Genomic DNA, 20,662 nt, shown 5'->3' with positions numbered 1-20,662 from the left:
TAAGGTGAGGGTGTGACAGAGTGCAGCATTAGAGTGGTGTAGAGTGAGGGTGGTGTAAGGTGAAGTAGGGGCAGAGTGCAGCATTAGAGTGGTGTAGAGTGAGGGTGGTGTAAGTTGAGGGTGGGGCAGAGGGCAGCATTAGAGTGGTGTAGAGAGGGTGGTGTAAGGTGAGGTAGGGGCAGAGGGCAGCATTAGAGTGGTGTAGAGTGAGGGTGGTATAAGGTGAGGGTGGGGCAGGGTGCAGCATTAGAGTGGTGTAGAGTGATGGTGGTATAAGGTGAGGGTGGGCAGAGTGCAACCTTAGAGTGGTGTAGAGTGAGGGTGGTGTAAGGTGAAGTAGGGGCAGAGTGCAGCATTAGAGTGGTGTAGAGTGAGGGTGGTGTAAGTTGAGGGTGGGGTAGAGGGCAGCATTAGAGTGGTGTAGAGAGGGTGGTGTAAGGTGAGGTAGGGGCAGAGGGCAGCATTAGAGTGGTGTAGAGTGAGGGTGGTATAAGGCGAGGGTGGGGCAGAGTGCAGCATTAGAGTGGTGTAGAGTGAGGGTGGTATAAGGTGAGGGTGGGGCAGAGTGCAGCATTAGAGTGGTGTAGAGAGAGGGTGGTGTAAGGTGAGGGTGGGGCAGAGTGCAGCATTAGAGTGGTGTAGAGTGAGGGTGGTATAAGGTGAGGGTGGGGCAGAGGGCAGCATTAGAGTGATGTAGAGTGAGGGTGGTGTAAGGTGAAGTAGGGGCAGAGTGCAGCATTAGAGTGGTGTAGAGTGAGGGTGGTGTAAGTTGAGGGTGGGGCAGAGGGCAGCATTAGAGTGGTGTAGAGAGGGTGGTGTAAGGTGAGGAAGGGGCAGAGGGCAGCATTAGAGTGCTGTAGAGTGAGGGTGGTGTAAGGCGAGGGTGGGGCAGAGGGCAGAATTAGAGTGGTGTAGAGTGAGGGTGGTATAAGACGAGGGTGGGGCAGAGTGCAGCATTAGAGTGGTGTAGAGTGAGGGTGGTGTAAGCTGAGGGTGGGGCAGAGTGCAGCATTAGAGTGGTGTAGAGAGAGGGTGGTGTAAGGTGAGGGTGGAGCAGAGTGCAGCATTAAGAGTGGTGTAGAGTGAGGGTGGTGTAAGCTGAGGGTGGGGCAGAGTGCAGCATTAGAGTGGTGTAGAGTGAGGGTGGTGTAAGCTGAGGGTGGGGCAGAGTGCAGCATTAGAGTGGTGTAGAGTGAGGGTGGTGTAAGCTGAGGGTGGGGCAGAGTGCAGCATTAGAGTGGTGTAGAGAGAGGGTGGTGTAAGCTGAGGGTGGGGCAGAGTGCAGCATTAGAGTGGAGTAGAGAGAGGGTGGTGTAAGGTGAGGGTGGAGCTGAGTGCAGCATTAGAGTGGTGTAGAGTGAGGGTGGTGTAAGGTGAGGGTGGAGCATTGTGCAGCATTAGAGTGGTGTAGAGTGAGGGTGGTGTAAGGCGAGGGTGGGGCAGGGTGCAGCATTAGTGTGGTGTAGAGTGAGGGTGGTATAAGGTGAGGGTGGGCAGAGTGCAGCATTAGAGTGGTGTAGAGTGAGGGTGGTATAAGGTGAGGGTGGGGCAGGGTGCAGCATTAGAGTGGTGTAGAGTGAGGGTGGTATAAGGTGAGGGTGGGGCAGAGTGCAGCATTAGAGTGGTGTAGAGTGAGGGTGGTGTAAGGTGAGGGTGGAGCAGAGTGCAGCATTAAAGTGGTGTAGAGTGAGGGTGGTATAAGGTGAGGGTGGAGCAGAGTGCAGCATTAGAGTGGTGTAGAGTGAGGGTGGTATAAGGTGAGGGTGGGGCAGGGTGCAGCATTAGAGTGGTGTAGAGTGAGGGTGGTATAAGGTGAGGGTGGGCAGAGTGCAGCATTAGAGTGGTGTAGAGAGAGGGTGGTGTAAGGTGAGGGTGGGGCAGAGGGCAGCATTAGAGTGGTGTAGAGAGAGGGTGGTGTAAGCTGAGGGTGGGGCAGAGTGCAGCATTAGAGTGGTGTAGAGAGAGGGTGGTGTAAGGTGAGGGTGGAGCAGAGTGCAGCATTAGAGTGGTGTAGAGAGAGTGTGGTGTAAGCTGAGGGTGGGGCAGAGTGCAGCATTAGAGTGGTGTAGAGAGAGGGTGGTGTAAGGTGAGGGTGGAGCAGAGTGCAGCATTAGAGTGGTGTAGAGAGAGTGTGGTGTAAGGCGAGGGTGGGGCAGAGTGCAGCATTAGAGTGGTGTAGAGAGAGGGTGGTGTAAGGTGAGGGTGGAGCAGAGTGCAGCATTAGAGTGGTGTAGAGTGAGGGTGGTATAAGGTGAGGGTGGGCAGAGTGCAGCATTAGAGTGGTGTAGAGTGAGGGTGGTATAAGGTGAGGGTGGGGCAGGGTGAAGCATTAGAGTGGTGTACAGTGAGGGTGGTATAAGGTGAGGGTGGGGCAGAGTGCAGCATTAGAGTGGTGTAGAGAGAGGGTGGTGTAAGGTGAGGGTGGGGCAGAGTGCAGCATTAGAGTGGTGTAGAGTGAGGGTGGTATAAGGTGAGGGTGGGGCAGGGTGCAGCATTAGAGTGGTGTAGAGTGAGGGTGGTATAAGGTGAGGGTGGGGCAGAGTGCAGCATTAGAGTGGTGTAGAGAGAGGGTGGTGTAAGGTGAGGGTGGAGCAGAGTGCCGCATTAGAGTGGTGTAGAGAGAGGGTGGGGCAGAGTGCAGCATTAGAGTGCTGTAGAGTGAGGGTAGTGTAAGGCGAGGGTGCGGCAGAGTGCAGCACAATGGTGATACAGTGTGAGGATGGTCCTGATAACTGCTCTCTATTTCTTTGAATTTTGAGTCTTAGAGAGGACCTATCATCACCACATGGAAAACTTAATGAAGTAAAGGGACATCATAAAACCTTTCCCAAACATCAATAATTAGGTAAACTCAAACATTTCTGTAGAATTCAGTGATGAAAGGCAGACGGACATCCGGCTCTCCACTGTCTCACTATCTGACCAGCTGTGAGACTTCCTGCTCCTGAGCTGGTGAGACCACTGTGTGGGGGGAAGACTTGAGACGTGCGGCCTCTAAACTCAGGGAAGATATGTGCTGCCATATTACTTCACACTGGATATACTTATGTAAGATGGATTCATGTGTATCATAGAGCAGGGGAAGCGAAAAGAAACAACAGCTGAGATAAATCCTATCACGGTGTCTCAGAGTGTTTTGTCTGTGTACAGTACTCTATGTAGAAAGAGACTCAGATTATCCCTTTACATTCAGCTATAAAGGAAGCCCCGGCCATAGGATTATTCTGCATTCTCGCCTGCTTCCAGTGACAATCGGCACGGGGCGACATCTTTTTAAATAAAGCAATGGTTCGCTTCAATAAAAGCGAGGGAGTCAAAGCCTCTATAACACGGAGGAGCACATAACGGTTTGAATAGGATTGCATCAGGGTATATGGATCTTTCTTTACTACTCAGCTTTCACACCAAGTAGTAATCATACAGTTCCTGCACGCTGTATACAGTCAGCAAGCTATATACCACCTATAACAAAATGACAGAGTCTTATAATGCAGGGAGCTGAGTCTTTCTTCATCTGTATAGTACCAGGTGAAAAATCAGAAAGTAAACCAGTAAAAGATCTGTGCCGGTAACGCTGAAAGATTGCAGTAATAATAACTCTTCTAACAAAGCTGTAACAAATTCCCAATGATCAGTACCGTACTAATCACATAAGTGTGGTATATAATTTACCTTGTAAGAGCAATCTGGAAGATTTTATATCCTGCAATAAATGAGGCCAGCCGGGACAGAGTTTTTTTTCCTGACCCACTAACTCCTATTAGCAGGGCATTCCCACCGGGGGTGCGGAGGATGCGTGAAATCTGTGGGGAATACAATGAGCGCTGTGGAATGAATTATATCCCAGGACAACAGCCCAATATGAAGGCGACGCAATGGACAACGAAGGAGATCGTTACTGTAAAAACTAAACAGCATAAGAAATACACAAGAAAGCACATTAAACCTTTATTAGTGTTGAGCGAGTATGTTCTGTTCCGAGTATGCTCGGCCGAGCTCCAAGTAGTTACAGCTGCTCGGGTGTTATGGTTAAATCGCTCCCGTGTGCATGATTTGCAACTGTTTGACAGTTTTATTACATGTCTATTTCTTACACATTCCTGACATGTAATAAAGCTGTCAAACAGTTGCAAATCATGGGAGTGATCCAACCATATCACCGAGCAGCTGTAAATACCCGGAGCTCGGCCCGAGCATACTCAGAACAGAACATACTCGCTCAACCCTAACCTTTATCCTTTTAATGACGAAACAATTTTTTCCTTTTTTCAGCAGCCATAATGTTTTTATTTTTTTCATTCACATAAGGCTTTGTTTGATGCATTTTAAAGTGTAATATTTTAGCACTGTTTTTTGGGTAAATATAAAATTACGATGTCATTTATATAACTTTTAAGCAACTGTACCCCCTGACTTCTACACCCCAGACTCCCCGAGATTCGAGAGAACTAAACTCTGGGTTATAGGGTGATGGACGTTTGGTTCGGTAGAACTGCATGGGGTGATAACAAGGACAATAAAATGCCCCGGACACCAGCCTTACCCCCACAGTTTTAACACTGGGTCATTTGTACACGTTGGATCTGTGCCGTCGTTTACCTTAATAACATGTATCACCGCATCATTGAAAAACACCAGATCCCTCGGAGATCCCGTCGCCGCCTCATTAAAACGATTTTGAAATTGTTTCAGTTTTTCCGTCAAAACTTCAAAGCTGTGAACCTGAAGTAAAAGCGATGATGATGTGGACTGTGGTGAGAGAGCTGGAGAAGTCACGTATCTTACGTGTTACAGCGTAGATACCGCTCTCACGAGATCACATTACCATCTATATACCTGATGAAGAGACCTGCGTAGTCTCGAAAGCTTGCAATTTGTTACCATCTTTTCAGTTAGCCATTAAAAGGTATCAAGCACTGAGGACTCTCAAATCTAAATATTTTTCTATCTACTGGCTAACACAGTACAAGAATATATATTTTCCCCCATTACCATCTCGTAAACTTTTGGGACTTCGAGTACGTTGATATATTCAGAAGGTTCGGCCGCTTCCCTCAGGAAATCTACAAAGTAGAAATCATGTTGCACGGCCGACACTAGGCGCGGATCCACGTGTTCTCGTAGGACTCGCGCCAGAGATTTATTAAACCAGCCGTGGTCTTCAGAACACACAAACCTGAAACACATAGAGATTCCTTCCTGCAGACATCCAGATTGTATAGTTATGGTAATAACACTGTTATACATCGCCAAGAATAGAAGCAAAAACAAAGTGCCGAGTGTTAAAAAGGTTTGTTTTGTGCTGATTGTTGGGGAAGTTATTGGACAGGGTTTCATATAATAGCAGAAGATCAAGGAGCATCTGCAGGAAATGCAGGACATCGCACACAGTGCCCCCCAGAAATGTGCGTGTGCCCCTGCAATGCTCAGACCTGGTGATCCTTCACGTACAAAGACCCTACTCGATGCTAATAGAAAAGGATCTATTGGAGGGCATTGTTTAGACCAGAAAAATCATTTCCTAGAACAGTTTTTTTTTCCCCCATCCATTCTCATCGATTGATACTTATGGAGATAGAAGTTTGATAACCTGACCCAAGGGTAGCAATAAATGCGGGTTTCTTACCTGTCGGCAAGAACTCTCTGACATTCGTGCCTGAAAAGTGCGAGGAGGATGGGTGTAGTAGTGCACTCCTCCGCCTTGATTGCCAACATTCCTTGCCAAATTCGGGAAAGGTCTCGTAGACTGAAGACGTAGTGACATTTGGAAGGTGTAGGAAGCATTTTCACCTGTCGGATAATGAACATCACATCGGTCACTAATGTGGTAATTATGAGACGCTTCCACTCCCCATAGTCAGGGCACCTTTACATTACGTTCCTATGGAGTTAGTACAAGCTCTGCAGGTCTCCGTTCGCACAGCGTTCTGCGTGACGAACCTTTATGTGAATATGAGACTTGACATTGTCATTTCTTTCTGTTACATAATCTTCTGAGTTAGTGACCCCCTATGTGGCCACATACATATATATACAGTATACGCATGTGCAGTATCACTTACAGTCCATGTTTCTGACAGGAGACTATATTTACTGTCACTCACCTTTGTCATTTGCCATATAGCTCTGCTTGTTGCCACCAGTTTCTTTACCACATGGCAGATTCCTGTTTTAAAGTTTCTACTGGAATTAAAATGTCCACAGCCTATGACTCCTGTGAAACAAAGACAAAAGGTATGAATGATGGCGAAGACGAGTATGAATGCTGGAAACGACGGGTATGAATGCTGGAGACGACGGGTATGAATGCTGGAGACGACGGGTATGAATGCCGGAGACGAAGGGTATGAATGCAGGAGAAGACGGGTATGAATGCAGGAGAAAACGGGTATGAATGCTGGAGACGACGGGTATGAATGCTGGAGAAAACGGGTATGAATGCTGGAGATGACGGGTATGAATGCAGGAGAAGACGGGTATGAATGCAGGAGAAAACGGGTATGAATGCAGGAGAAAACGGGTATGAATGCTGGAGACGACGGGTATGAATGCAGGAGAAGACGGGTATGAATGCTGGAGACGACGGGTATGAATGCAGGAGAAGACGGGTATGAATGCAGGAGAAAACGGGTATGAATGCTGGAGACGACGGGTATGAATGCAGGAGAAAACGGGTATGAATGCAGGAGAAAACGGGTATGAATGCTGGAGACGACGGGTATGAATGCAGGAGAAAACGGGTATGAATGCTGGAGACGACGGGTATGAATGCAGGAGAAAACGTGTATGAATGCTGGAGACGACGGGTATGAATGCTGGAGACGACGGATATGAATGCCGGAGACGACGGGTATGAATGCAGGAGAAGACGGGTATGAATGCAGGAGAAAACGGGTATGAATGCAGGAGAAGACGGGTATGAATGCAGGAGAAGACGGGTATGAATGCAGGAGAAAACGGGTATGAATGCTGGAGACGACGGGTATGAATGCAGGAGAAGACGGGTATGAATGCAGGAGAAAACGGGTATGAATGCAGGAGAAAACGGGTATGAATGCTGGAGACGACGGGTATGAATGCAGGAGAAAACGTGTATGAATGCTGGAGACGACGGGTATGAATGCAGGAGAAGACGGGTATGAATGCTGGAGACGACGGGTATGAATGCAGGAGAAGACGGGTATGAATGCAGGAGAAAACGGGTATGAATGCAGGAGAAAACGGGTATGAATGCTGGAGACGACGGGTATGAATGCAGGAGAAAACGGGTATGAATGCTGGAGACGACGGGTATGAATGCAGGAGAAGACGGGTATGAATGCAGGAGACGACGGGTATGAATGCTGGAGACGACGGGTATGAATGCCGGAGACGACGGGTATGAATGCAGGAGACGACGGGTATGAATGCTGGAGACGACGGGTATGAATGCCGGAGACGACGGGTATGAATGGCGGAGACGACGGGTATGAATGCCGGAAACGACGGGTATGAATGCAGGAGACGACGGGTATGAATGCAGGAGACGACGGGTATGAATGCAGGAGACGACGGGTATGAATGCAGGTAACGACGGGTATGAATGCTGGAGACGACGGGTATGAATGCAGGAGACGACGGGTATGAATGCAGGAGACGACGGGTATGAATGAAGGAGACGACGGGTATGAATTCAGGAGACGACGGGTATGAATGAAGGAGACGACGGGTATGAATGAAGGAGACGACGGGTATGAATGCCGGAGACGACGGGTATGAATGCAGGAGACGACGGGTATGAATGCCGGAGACGACGGGTATGAATGCAGGAGACGACGGGTATGAATGCAGGAGACGACGGGTATGAATGCAGGAGACGACGGGTATGAATGAAGGAGACGACGGGTAGGAATGCAGGAGACGACGGGTATGAATGATGGAGACGACGGGTATGAATGCAGGAGACGACGGGTATGAATGCAGGAGACGACGGGTATGAATGAAGGAGACGACGGGTATGAATGCAGGAGACGACGGGTATGAATGAAGGAGACGACGGGTATGAATGAAGGAGACGAAGGGTATGAATGCAGGAGACAACGGGTATGAATGCAGGAGACGACGGGTATGAATGAAGGAGACGACGGGTATGAATGCAGGAGACGACGGGTATGAATGAAGGAGACGACGGGTATGAATGAAGGAGACGACGGGTATGAATGCCGGAGACGACGGGTATGAATGCAGGAGATGACGGGTATGAATGCCGGAGACGACGGGTATGAATGCAGGAGACGACGGGTATGAATGAAGGAGACGACGGGTATGAATGCAGGAGACGACGGGTATGAATGATGGAGACGACGGGTATGAATGCAGGAGACGACGGGTATGAATGCAGGAGACGACGGGTATGAATGAAGGAGACGACGGGTATGAATGCAGGAGACGACGGGTATGAATGAAGGAGACGACGGGTATGAATGAAGGAGACGACGGGTATGAATGCAGGAGACGACGGGTATGAATGCAGGAGACGACGGGTATGAATGAAGGAGACGACGGGTATGAATGCAGGAGACGACGGGTATGAATGAAGGAGACGACGGGTATGAATGAAGGAGACGACGGGTATGAATGAAGGAGACGACGGGTATGAATGCCGGAGACGACGGGTATGAATGCAGGAGACGACGGGTATGAATGCCGGAGACGACGGGTATGAATGCAGGAGACGACGGGTATGAATGAAGGAGACGACGGGTATGAATGCAGGAGACGACGGGTATGAATGATGGAGACGACGGGTATGAATGAAGGAGACGACGGGTATGAATGAAGGAGACGACGGGTATGAATGCTGGAGATGATGGGTATGAATGATGGAGACGACGGGTATGAATGATGGAGACGACGAGTATGAATGATGGAGACGACGGGTATGAATGATGGAGACGACGGGTATGAATGATGGAAACGGCAAGTATGTATGTTGGAGACGACGGGTATGTATGTTGGAGACGACGAGTATGAATGATGGAGACGACGGGTATGAATGATGGAGACGACGAGTATGAATGATGGAGACGACGGGTATGAATGATGGAGACGACGAGTATGAATGATGGAGACGATGAGTATGAATGATGGAGACGACGAGTATGAATGATGGAGACGACGGGTATGAATGATGGAAACGGCAAGTATGAATGTTGGAGACGACGGGAATGAATGATGGAGACGACGGGTATGAATGATGGAGACGACGAGTATGAATGATGGAGACGACGAGTATGAATGATGGAGACGACGGGTATGAATGATGGAGACGACGGGTATGAATGATGGAGACGACGAGTATGAATGATGGAGACGACGGGTATGAATGATGGAAACGGCAAGTATGAATGTTGGAGACGACGGGTATGAATGATGGAGACGACGGGTATGAATGATGGAGACGACGAGTATGAATGATGGAGACGACGGGTATGAATGATGGAGACGACGGGTATGAATGATGGAAACGGCAAGTATGAATGTTGGAGACGACGGGTATGAATGATGGAGACGACGGGTATGAATGATGGAGACGATGGGTATGAATGACGGAGACGACAGATATGAATGATGGAGACGACAGATATGAATGATGGAGACAACAGGCTGTGACAACTACAAGGTCTCTAGAGGTTTTCAGTCTCTGAATGTAAACAAGAGAAGCTGAAAACACTTAGACACAAGGGTCAGTCAGGACACTGCGGACAAAAATGAAGAAAACACAGTAAAATAGAAATAAGATTTACCAAATATGTGATCAATAGATGCATCGGAGGGTGATATACAGCTAAAAATCATAAACTGTCTCTTCAAACGCTGGGGGATATCGCTGCGTCCCCCTCCTGGATGCACCATGGCCCCGATGATCTGCACGTCCGCTATAGTTCTGAATTCTCCGGGCTTCTCCAGGTTGTACAGCCCTTTCATTTCTATCATTTGGCGAATTATTTCACTTGTCGGCTGCAGCAAAAGGAACAGATCATTAGCTGAGAAGTGTGAGGTAAAGCTGGCCACAGAGGGGTCGGTCAGCCTCCAATCTGACCAGAATTGTCAGATTCTATAAGTTAAAGGACATGATGCTACTTTTTAGGAAGGGGAATGATCACCATATAGGCTGGATGTGTCTCCCAGTGTCAGGGCCGTGGAGTCGGAGTCAGTATAAAATGGACCGACTCTGAAAATATATAATAAATTGGGTGCAGTCGTTCAATGCAGTTTGTGGGGAATATTTTTTTCAGAAGAATTTGGGAAAGTTATGAAATGTCCTATAAATGTCTGTCCTATTCCTGATCTAAGGGTCTAGACTTTTAGCTGAGAAAAATGTGTCCTACCGTAAATTTATCACTTAAACATGAGCCGTGTATGAGGGAGTCGGAGGCGTGGAGTCGGTGTCATGGAAATTGAGGAGTCGGAGTCGAAGGTTTGGCTTATTGACTCCACAGCCCTGCCAGTAATAAAGGCTGGATGTGTTTCTCAGTAATATACGCTGGATCTGTCCTTCCCAGGAATACAGGCTGGATGGTTCCATCCCAGGAATACAGGCTGGATGGTTCCGTCCCAGGAATACAGGCTGGATGGTTCCATCCCAGAAATATAGACTGCATGGTTCAGTCCCAGGAATACAGGCTGGATGGTTCCATCCCAGAAATATAGACTGGATGGTTCCATCCCAGGAATACAGACTGGATGGTTCCATACCAGGAATACAGATTGGATGGTTCCCTCTCAGGAATACAGGCTGGATGGTTCCATCCCAGAAATATAGACTGGATGGTTCCATCCCAGGAATACAGGCTGGATGGTTCCCTCCCAGGAATACAGACTGGATGGTTCCATCCCAGGAATACAGACTGGATGGTTCCCTCCCTGTAAAACATGGTACGTCTGCAGGTGTGTGTGTCCTTCGCTAACTCTTGTATCAGCATAACTTCATGTCTGGGCTGATTTCTCTTTATACTGCTCATGGGTAACCTCTTCCCCCTTGAGCTGACAGACACTGATGCTGACAGACCCCCCTCCTCTCCACCTCCCTGACATGAGTGCTGTTCTCTTTGTTTACACTGGTACACAGTCTATTGGCTTTCCATTCCCTGTTGCTTTTCTCCAATCTACAGCTTGTGTGATTTGACCTACCTGAAGATTTGGATTCTTTACAACCGTCCTTTCTGCTAATATCTTTAAAATTAAGAGAATTGAGGGAGGAGAGCAGAGAAAGCCAACACAGCCACTAGCGTTGTGCTGTTGGACTTCTCTCAGTGGCAGCAGTACAATTAGCTATGTGTCGGAGCTCCACAGATTCTACATAATTAGGACATTTTTAATGAAGATGATTACAGAGTGCTTAGATTTGCATTGAGAAAGCAAAGGTGTCTACATCCGATAAATCAGTTATGGCCAAATGAACGCCTTTCCTTGTTATGGAAATTTCTGTACGGTGAGCAAATCCCCCACTTGACAAACTCCTAAAGACTGGTGATGGACAATTGAAGAATCAGTCTGATATCAGGAAATAAAAAAATGGTCTGTTTTTATTTTCATTTATTAGTCTATTTTATAGAGAAAACTGAGGTTGTTCATATGAATATTTATAACAATAAATATTCCTGTTCATAAACCTTAATAAATTATTGGCTTACAAAAGTACATGAGGCTTGTCTGGTATTTTAGCAAGTGTGATATTGCACAGGCTAAACTTACTAAATGGTCAAAATAAAGTTGATGAGTCTGTTTTGAGGATAAAAGGTCAAAGGGCATGAACCCACATGCAGTTCGTGCAGTTCGCCCCAGGTAGAAGCAGTCAGGTGAAAAGAGCATGAACCACGTGCAGTTCGTGCAGTTCGCCCAAGGTAGAAGCAGTCAGGTGAAAAGGGCATGAACCACAAGCAGTTCGTGCAGTTCGCCCCAGGTAGAAGCAGTCAGGTGAAAAGGGCATGAACCACATGCAGTTCGCCCCAGGTAGAAGCAGTCAGGTGAAAAGGGCATGAACCACATGCAGTTCGTGCAGTTCGCCCCAGGTAGAAGCAGTCAGGTGAAAAGGGCATGAACCACATGCAGTTTGCCCCAGGTAGAAGCAGTCAGGTGAAACCAAAAGTCAAGCGACAACTTGCACCCTGAGTGTTTTTGCCATCTTACAAGTTTTTTTATTGAAATAGTTTTGTCAGAGTCAGAGTAGAATAAAATCCTTTTTGGGACAAGTGTACCTGGCTGGGCTGCCATGTATTCGGATTAAGCTTTGAGGTCTCTTAAATTCTGAAGATTTGGAAGGATGAAGATCTAACTACCCAGCAACTTGGACTGAAATGTGGTGAGGCAGGAGAGTCCAGGAGGATACTCTGAGGTGCGCAAAATATGGCAGATGCAGTAAAGTGCATTTCATTTTTCCTTGTTATGGAACTGATTGTTTAAATCTGATAAAGGATGATGATATTAATAATGATCTAGTAATAATGATCAGTACCAAGCATCTCACAGTAGATCAGAATTTTTTATAATCACATTTATAATCAGGTTTTTACAGAAAATGATCCCTACGCTGATCACATACCTGGTCTCCCCAGTCATTGACAGCCGGCAGGTTAATGTCATCAATGAACACGCTCATCTTTCTACCTCCAGGAGGGCCGTATGTGCTGCCGATGCGCTTCTCCACGTAGCTTTCCATCACTCTCTACAAAACAACGTGAGACACACAAGCCGATTTATATAAATAGGAAGATAACAGCAGAGTTGGTGCTATACACAGGTCGTCTTACCGCAATCTACCCTGCAGGCAATTTTTTTTTCCCCTATAAGAGTCTGGCATTTACTGCACAACCTCGAGAATGATCCAAGTTATTCTCGCTGTAAAATCTTTCTGACTGCTGCAAATATTGCTTTAATAAATATATTTTCTGATCCTACAGCAAAAGGTATCATGGGTAAGAGATGGTGATCACAAAGCTCTGCTTCTGTTTTTGGGTGGAGGATTATTTTTCAACTTTTTTTTTAATGTAATTAAATATAGGGTGAAGATTTTAGCTGCAAAAATAATTTTTTCCTTCATATCCACAGATTGTTTGGAAATTTTTTTAGAGCAACTGCAAAAAAAAAAAAATTAATTCATGGTAAGATTTTTAGTGGATAATTTGTGAAATTGAAGCCTAACTATTAATTCAGAGCTCAGTTATATTATAAATGATCATAACTTGGCCATCCATATTACAGCAGCGACACCAGGACCCATTGCAGCATTGCTATACTGAGCAAAGATGGCCGTAGTATTGTGTAGCTCAGACTCACGGGGGGGGGGATCTTTTTTACTCTTATGTGACATACCTGAAACATTACGGGGTCAGTAGCTGGAGAGAAGTTTACTGATTTGCACACGTGCGCTTCTGCATTGTATTGCTTCATGTAAGCTTTTATCATCACGGTTTTTCCGGTGGCCTGATCCCCGGTCAGCAGAACGGCCTAAAAATCACAATCAGATCTGATCAGCAAAGGATGGACGCATGGACGCAAACCATCCAGGAGGAATCGGGGCCGAGGTGCAGGCCGGCAAAGCACGGCCTTCACACGTCTATATAGATGGAAGATATCTTTACTCCGTGTATATAAGAAAGTGGACGTTTCGATCCCGGCTGCTTCTCAAATGCTTCAGTCACCAAAAATCATCAAAATGATTAATGTAACTTACCCACACGTCTGTGTGTTTATTGTGAAAGTATATCGTTTTACCTTTTGCTGTTTTGCAATCGTGTCTATCAGAAACTGAGTCCGGACAGTGTCGATATTAGGTACCAATATGGAGGAATAATCTGGAACGCTGTTGCTCGGACAGGAATATTGTGGCACTCTTTTATTCCAGTTCTCCCAGTCACCTAAAAATAAATGAGACTAAGAATTGGTCAAGTAAAATCTCAAGGAACTAAAATCTGGTCCATAAGTACAAATTGTATTGTCAAAATAGACAATTAGGTGATTTTCATCACACCACTAGGGGGCGCTGACCGCACAGGCATCCATAATCATGTAATAACCATCAGTAAAGCTCCTCCATCAGTAGTGGCGCTGTACAAAAGAAAGACAAGAATGTACTGAATACACTGATACAAGGACATTTCTAGTAGAACAAGTAAGAGGATACAGGAACCCACTGACTCCTATTAGATGTACTAAATCTGACACTTTAGAGTCAATAATCCAGAGCAGCGATCCGCTGGGCGATCCGTATTCCCCAAGGAATAAATAAGCAGCGCAGTTTACCGTTTTCATCCACTACGAAGTCAAACATTGACTGTCGAGCCTCTACGTCTGCTTCTGGTAAGTCCAACTCGCATTTATGGTTTCTTAGAAAGGCCTCAAAGCGATCACGACCGTCCTGTTCAAGAAGAGACCCCAAACTCCACATCAGGGCGAAGACGAAGAGTCTGTGAAGACGGCCGGGATCCGCAATGCCATACTCAGCTGTTGTAGGCGTACAGCCCTCCAAGATATTAATGGACTGTGGGAGGAAAACAAGATGCACGTTCACACAGATGACGAGAAAAGCTGAAGGGGCATTAGGAAACACACAAACATGATGCCCATGAAAATGAGTCCACTTATTTATTTTTTTTACGAAATTGTTCTGCGCGGCAGCAACGTATACTTCGTCTTCTCTTCTGGGTGGAAGTCTCAGCACCGTCATCCGGCCAATATACTATGGCCCCAATTCATCAAGACCAGTGTTGTTCCCGCCGGCCTTGATGAATGGGGCATGTAGGTGCATATCTCTTAATGAATCAAGAGTGTCTGAAAAATTAAGAGATCTTACTCCAGTTAAGGTCTGGAATAAGATTTCTGGGGTAATGAACGCTGCCGCTTGCCATGAATCAGATGAGCTGTGGCGTCATGCCTCCTCCCCCACTCAAGCTTCACCCATTTTGATGGGAGTTGGGAGTAAAAACGACAAAAGTCTAAAAATTTTTGCTCAACCAGAAGTTGTGCAAAATTTTTGCATCTTATCATAGTGCTTAACACCAGAATTCTAGTTTCCAAAAATTTCCATTACCATTTTGCAATCAATGAATGAGGAACAATTTATTTATTTTTTTTCCACTTTTAACGATTTCATGCGCAATAGTGTTATAGGACATATCGCCGGGCATTCAATCCATTTCCATATCACAATGATCATGAACAATGAGTTGTTCAAAACTTACCAATTCTCTATTTAAACTTACCAATTCTCTATATAAACTTACCAATTCTCTATATAAACTTACCAATTCTCTATATAAACTTACCAATTCTCTATATAAACTTACCAATTCTCTATATAAACTTACCAATTCTTTATATAAACTTACCAATTCTCTATTTAAACTTACCAATTCTCTAAATAAACTTACCAATTCTTTATATAAACTTACCAATTCTCTATATAAACTTACCAATTCTCTATATAAACTTACCAATTCTGTATATAAACTTACCAATTCTCTATATAAACTTACCAATTCTGTATATAAACTTACCAATTCTTTATATAAACTTACCAATTCTGTATATAAACTTACCAATTCTCTATATAAACTTACCAATTCTCTATATAAACTTACCAATTCTCTATTTAAACTTACCAATTCTCTATATAAACTTACCAATTCTTTATATAAACTTACCATTTCTCTATATAAACTTACCAATTCTCTATATAAACTTACCAATTCTCTATATAAACTTACCAATTCTTTATATAAACTTACCAATTCTCTATATAAACTTACCAATTCTCTATATAAACTTACCAATTCTCTATATAAACTTACCAATTCTTTATATAAACTTACCAATTCTTTATATAAACTTACCAATTCTCTATATAAACTTACCAATTCTCTATATAAACTTACCAATTCTGTATATAAACTTACCAATTCTCTATATAAACTTACCAATTCTGTATATAAACTTACCAATTCTCTATATAAACTTACCAATTCTGTATATAAACTTACCAATTCTTTATATAAACTTACCAATTCTGTATATAAACTTACCAATTCTCTATATAAACTTACCAATTCTCTATATAAACTTACCAATTCTCTATATAAACTTACCAATTCTTTATATAAACTTACCATTTCTCTATATAAACTTACCAATTCTCTATATAAACTTACCAATTCTCTATATAAACTTACCATTTCTCTATATAAACTTACCATTTCTCTATATAAACTTACCAATTCTCTATATAAACTTACCAATTCTTTATATAAACTTACCAATTCTTTATATAAACTTACCAATTCTTTATATAAACTTACCAATTCTTTATATAAACTTACCAATTCTCTATATAAACTTACCAATTCTCTATATAAACTTACCAATTCTCTATATAAACTTACCAATTCTCTATATAAACTTACCATTTCTCTATATAAACTTACCAATTCTCTATATAAACTTACCAATTCTCTATATAAACTTACCAATTCTTTATATAAACTTACCAATTCTCTATATAAACTTACCAATTCTCTATATAAACTTACCAATTCTCTATATAAACTTACCAATTCTTTATATAAGCTATATAAACTTACCAATTCTCTATGTATTCTTTATATAACTCTCTATTCTCATATAAATGATCCTTTACACAGTGAACACTGGAGTATAATCAATTAGGTAAAACAATAATCCCCCAAAAAACAAAGATCAGTATTTGTGGGAGGAGAACACACAAAGCATAGTATTTATCTGCATTAAAATTCAGGTGGGCAAAAAATAAGCTACTCTCATGAAATAATGTACCCCCCGCTGTCACCTGCCATAGACGGCACAGAGATGTACATAAGTGGAGGGAGGTGCTCCGTATAAGAGCGGGGGCGGACATTCACCTGCGTGATATAATTGCCCTCCAAAAGTTGCATTTTTGGATGAAGGTTCAAGTTCATGAATGTATACGCATCCTCAAAGACCTTATCATATAAGACTTGGAAAATATCTCTCTCCTCGGCAGGACGCTTCTTTAGCCAAGCCTGTGGAATGAAGCAAGACATAAATCAGTAAGAAATCATTAGTAAAAATCGCTCTCTCTCCTCTACAGATATTGCAGGGGGCCTGATAGAGGCCGTGTATCTGTACCTGTAATACTGGCCTCCAGGTGAGGACTGATGAGCTGAGGAGGACGATGCCCACTCGAGACACTGTTCCTGGTGACGCGTTCTCTATACTATCCACCTCAAATAGCAGCCTGCAGCACGGAGACATTGGGATACGGTCGCTGTTTGCCAATGTGAGAGTTTTGTTGTCATCCAACACCGAATTCAGGTTCTCAATCCATATGGGATCTACAGGACCGTCCAGGACAATCCAGACGTTTTCACCTAAGAGTAAGCAAATAAGTTTCTGAACAAACAGATAGAAAAAGAAAAACATACAAGATTTACAACAGCTAGGTTCTTTAGCAAATAAATTCAGCTTCGGGGACATAATTCAGCTTAGAAGATGATTTAGGAGAAGAGAGGTAAGAGTTACAGACCAGAGACGAGCTCACTGACATAATCACTGGTGACTCATTTTGCAGTCCGCTACGTGCAGTGATACATAGAGGAACAAACGTTTCAAAATTGATGAAATCCCATTACAAAAAGTTGTAGCCGAACATGAACACATTTAAGTAAAAAAAATAGTCAATTTCCTTAAACATTCTAGTGTTTAAAAGTAGAGAAACCTGGAGACGATACCTTTTTTTACTTTCAGCGTCTTCCTCCACAAGGCAGAGAATATTCCATCCGTCCAGTCATTGGTTGCAGTGTCCAGGTGTCCAAACATCTGAGGGGCCGTAATGGCCTTCGGGTTCATGCGCAGCTCCCGGTGTGGAAGCCCACCCTCCGTCAGGGCTTTCAAGAGCACATTAATGAGAGAGGACTTTCCAGAACCACTTGGGCCAAGCGTCATCAGGCCGTGACGCACTTCAGAGGCTTCGTACAGCTGTAAGATAATAAATTAGCAGATGGTTGACTCGCACGCCGGATGCCGGTCAGATAATACCACATATTTCTTGCACACTTCAGAGGATATCACATAGTAGAAGTTCTGCCGGGACAATGTGTGACAACAGATTTCAATCACCCCCTAGAAATTCTACATGGGACAATCATACGCTGCATATTGTAGGGAAACCATCTATCATACATGCGTGGAATACAGACTCATTCCCATCATTAAAATGTACCATGTTGGTAAGGTGTCTGATCAAAGATGGGTGAAGACTTGCCAATTAGAGAAGGTCTGATTAAACAAACGATAACTTAAAAATCTTCCCCCACTGATGCCGAGAAGGCGGCTTCCAAATGCCCCGTTGGAAAGGATTAGTGGTCACCAATGTGTCACGGCTCTATTCTTTCTCTATGGGATGGCAGGAAGAAGCTGGGCACGGTTTCTCGTCTCTTCAGCAGTCCCGTGGTCAATGAATGGAGTGCTAACACACATGCATGGCTACCAATCTATTTGAATGAAGCAGTTTAGAGCCCCGATCTTGGAATTAATGGGAAAGTCAGAGTGGCTGGACCCCACTGTTCTGCAAGTTATCACCTATCTAATGATGGAATAGCCCTTTAACTCCCTTCCCGACAGCCCGCATACATGTATGGCGTTTGTCCACTACAGGTGTGTGGGGCAGGGTTAGGAGCTGAACCCGCGCTATATACAGCTGGTGCTGGCAGTATTATACAGCCAGCACCCGATGCTACAGCAGTGACTGGAGCTGGCGCTGATCATTGCTGCTTAACCCCTAGGTGGCATTGAAGTGGCGCAACCTGGCAGTGAGATGATTGAGATGCCAGGTGCCCATTAAAAAGAATCCTAGAATGTTCTCGTTGGAGGGGACCTCATGTCCAACCCTCTGCTCCATGCAGGAGTCACTAAACCATCTCAGATGTCTGTCCAGCCTCTGTTTGAAGACGTCCATTGAAGGGGAACTCACCACCTCTCGTGGCCGCCTGTTCCACTCATTGATCACCTCATCGTCAAAAAGTAACTTCTAATATCTAATCTGTATGTTCTCCCTTTCAGTTTCATCCCATTGCTTCTCGTGTTTCCATGTGCAAATGAGAATAAAGCTGATCCCTCTACAGTGTGACAGCCCTTCAGATATTTGTAGACAGCTATTAAGTCTCCTCTCAGTCTTCTCTTTTGCAGCTAAACATTCCCAGATCCTCTAAACGTTCCTCATAGGATATTGTTTGTAGACCGGTCACCATTCTGGTCGTTCTTTTCTGAACTTGCTCCAGTTCCAAAGCAATCAACCGGTGAAAACGAAATATACGCTTTGCTTCACTCAAATCATACTGACTTTATGAGAATCAGGTCTCCAGGTCATTCTTACACAGCAATGAACAAATGAAAACATAATCCAAAATACAGAGGAAATAAAATGTATAATTCTATGCTTAATTGTAAAACACTGGGCAAAACTGTCACTGAAAAAGACCTGCGTGTATTGGTGGATGACAAGCTCACGTTTAGTGGCCAGTGTCAGGCAGCTGCTGGAAAGGCAAATAAAATAATGGGATGCATTAAAAGAGGCATAGATGCTGATGAGGAGAAGATAATTTTACCTCTATACAAGTCATCACACTTAGAATACTGTGTACAGTTCTGGTCTCCGGTGTATAAGAAAGACATCGCTGAACTAGAGCGGGTGCAGAGAAGAGCGACCAAGGTTATTAGAGGACTGGGGGGTCTGCAATACCAAGACAGGTTATTAGAGGACTGGGGGGGTTTGCAATACCAAGACAGGTTATTAGAGGACTGGGGGGTCTGCAATACCAAGACAGGTTATTAGAGGACTGGGGGGTCTGCAATACCAAGACAGGTTATTAGAGGACTGGGGGGTCTGCAATACCAAGACAGGTTATTAGAGGACTGGGGGGTCTGCAATACCAAGACAGGTTATTAGAGGACTGGGGGGTCTGCAATACCAAGACAGGTTATTAGAGGACTGGGGGGTCTGCAATACCAACACAGGTTATTAGAGGACTGGGGGGTCTGCAATACCAAGACAGGTTATTAGATGACTCGGGGGTCTGCAATACCAAGACAGGTTATTAGAGGACTGGGGGTCTGCAATACCAAGACAGGTTATTAGAGGACTGGGGGGTCTGCAATACCAAGACAGGTTATTAGAGGACTGGGGGGTCTGCAATACCAAGACAGGTTATCACACTTGGGGTTATTTACTGTGGATAAAAGAAGGCTTAGGGGTGATCTTATTACTATGTACAAGTATATGAGGGGACAGTACAAAGACCTTTCTACTGATCTTTTTACTCTGAGGCCAGAGACGGGGACAAGGGGGCATCTTCTACGTCTGGAGAAAAGAAGGTTTAATCATAATCACAGACGCGGATTCTTTACTGTAAGAGCAGTGAGACTATGGAGCTCTCTGCCGCATGATGTTGTAATGAGTGATTCACTACTAACATTTAAGAAGAGCATAATATTACAGGTTATATATACTAGATTCCTTGATAGGGCGTTGATCCAGGGAACTAGTCTGATTGTTGTATGGAGTCGGGAAGGAGTTTTTTTCCCCAATGTGGAGCTTAGTGTTTGCCACATGGTTTTTTTTGCCTTCCTCTGG

At 44.5% G+C, this 20,662-nt stretch overlaps 1 protein-coding gene across 1 annotated transcript in view; it reads right to left on the bottom strand.

The window, feature by feature from the left end:
• The window catches only part of LOC141258594 (dynein axonemal heavy chain 8-like), a 415,976-nt gene that overhangs the window by 215,009 nt on the left and 180,305 nt on the right, over positions 1-20,662 (bottom strand). The window contains exons 44-56 of the mRNA XM_073673563.1: positions 17,763-18,009; positions 17,161-17,402; positions 16,914-17,054; positions 14,284-14,521; positions 13,756-13,898; positions 13,354-13,488; positions 12,584-12,706; positions 9,786-9,999; positions 6,105-6,214; positions 5,627-5,790; positions 4,993-5,176; positions 4,600-4,722; positions 3,673-3,803 (exon numbers count right to left, since the gene is read on the bottom strand). Of these exons, the coding sequence (XP_073529664.1) occupies positions 3,673-3,803; positions 4,600-4,722; positions 4,993-5,176; positions 5,627-5,790; positions 6,105-6,214; positions 9,786-9,999; positions 12,584-12,706; positions 13,354-13,488; positions 13,756-13,898; positions 14,284-14,521; positions 16,914-17,054; positions 17,161-17,402; positions 17,763-18,009 (2,195 nt within the window). The remainder of the gene's footprint in view (positions 1-3,672; positions 3,804-4,599; positions 4,723-4,992; positions 5,177-5,626; positions 5,791-6,104; positions 6,215-9,785; positions 10,000-12,583; positions 12,707-13,353; positions 13,489-13,755; positions 13,899-14,283; positions 14,522-16,913; positions 17,055-17,160; positions 17,403-17,762; positions 18,010-20,662) is intronic.

The sequence above is a fragment of the Phyllobates terribilis genome, unplaced genomic scaffold, assembly GCF_046119375.1.
Source record: "Phyllobates terribilis strain yellow unplaced genomic scaffold, ASM4611937v1 Scaffold_3__8_contigs__length_932513732, whole genome shotgun sequence".
Classification (NCBI taxonomy): Eukaryota; Metazoa; Chordata; class Amphibia; order Anura; family Dendrobatidae; genus Phyllobates; species Phyllobates terribilis.
Note: the sequence above shows the minus strand (reverse complement) of the source record. Positions and strands in the feature narration are given on the sequence as shown.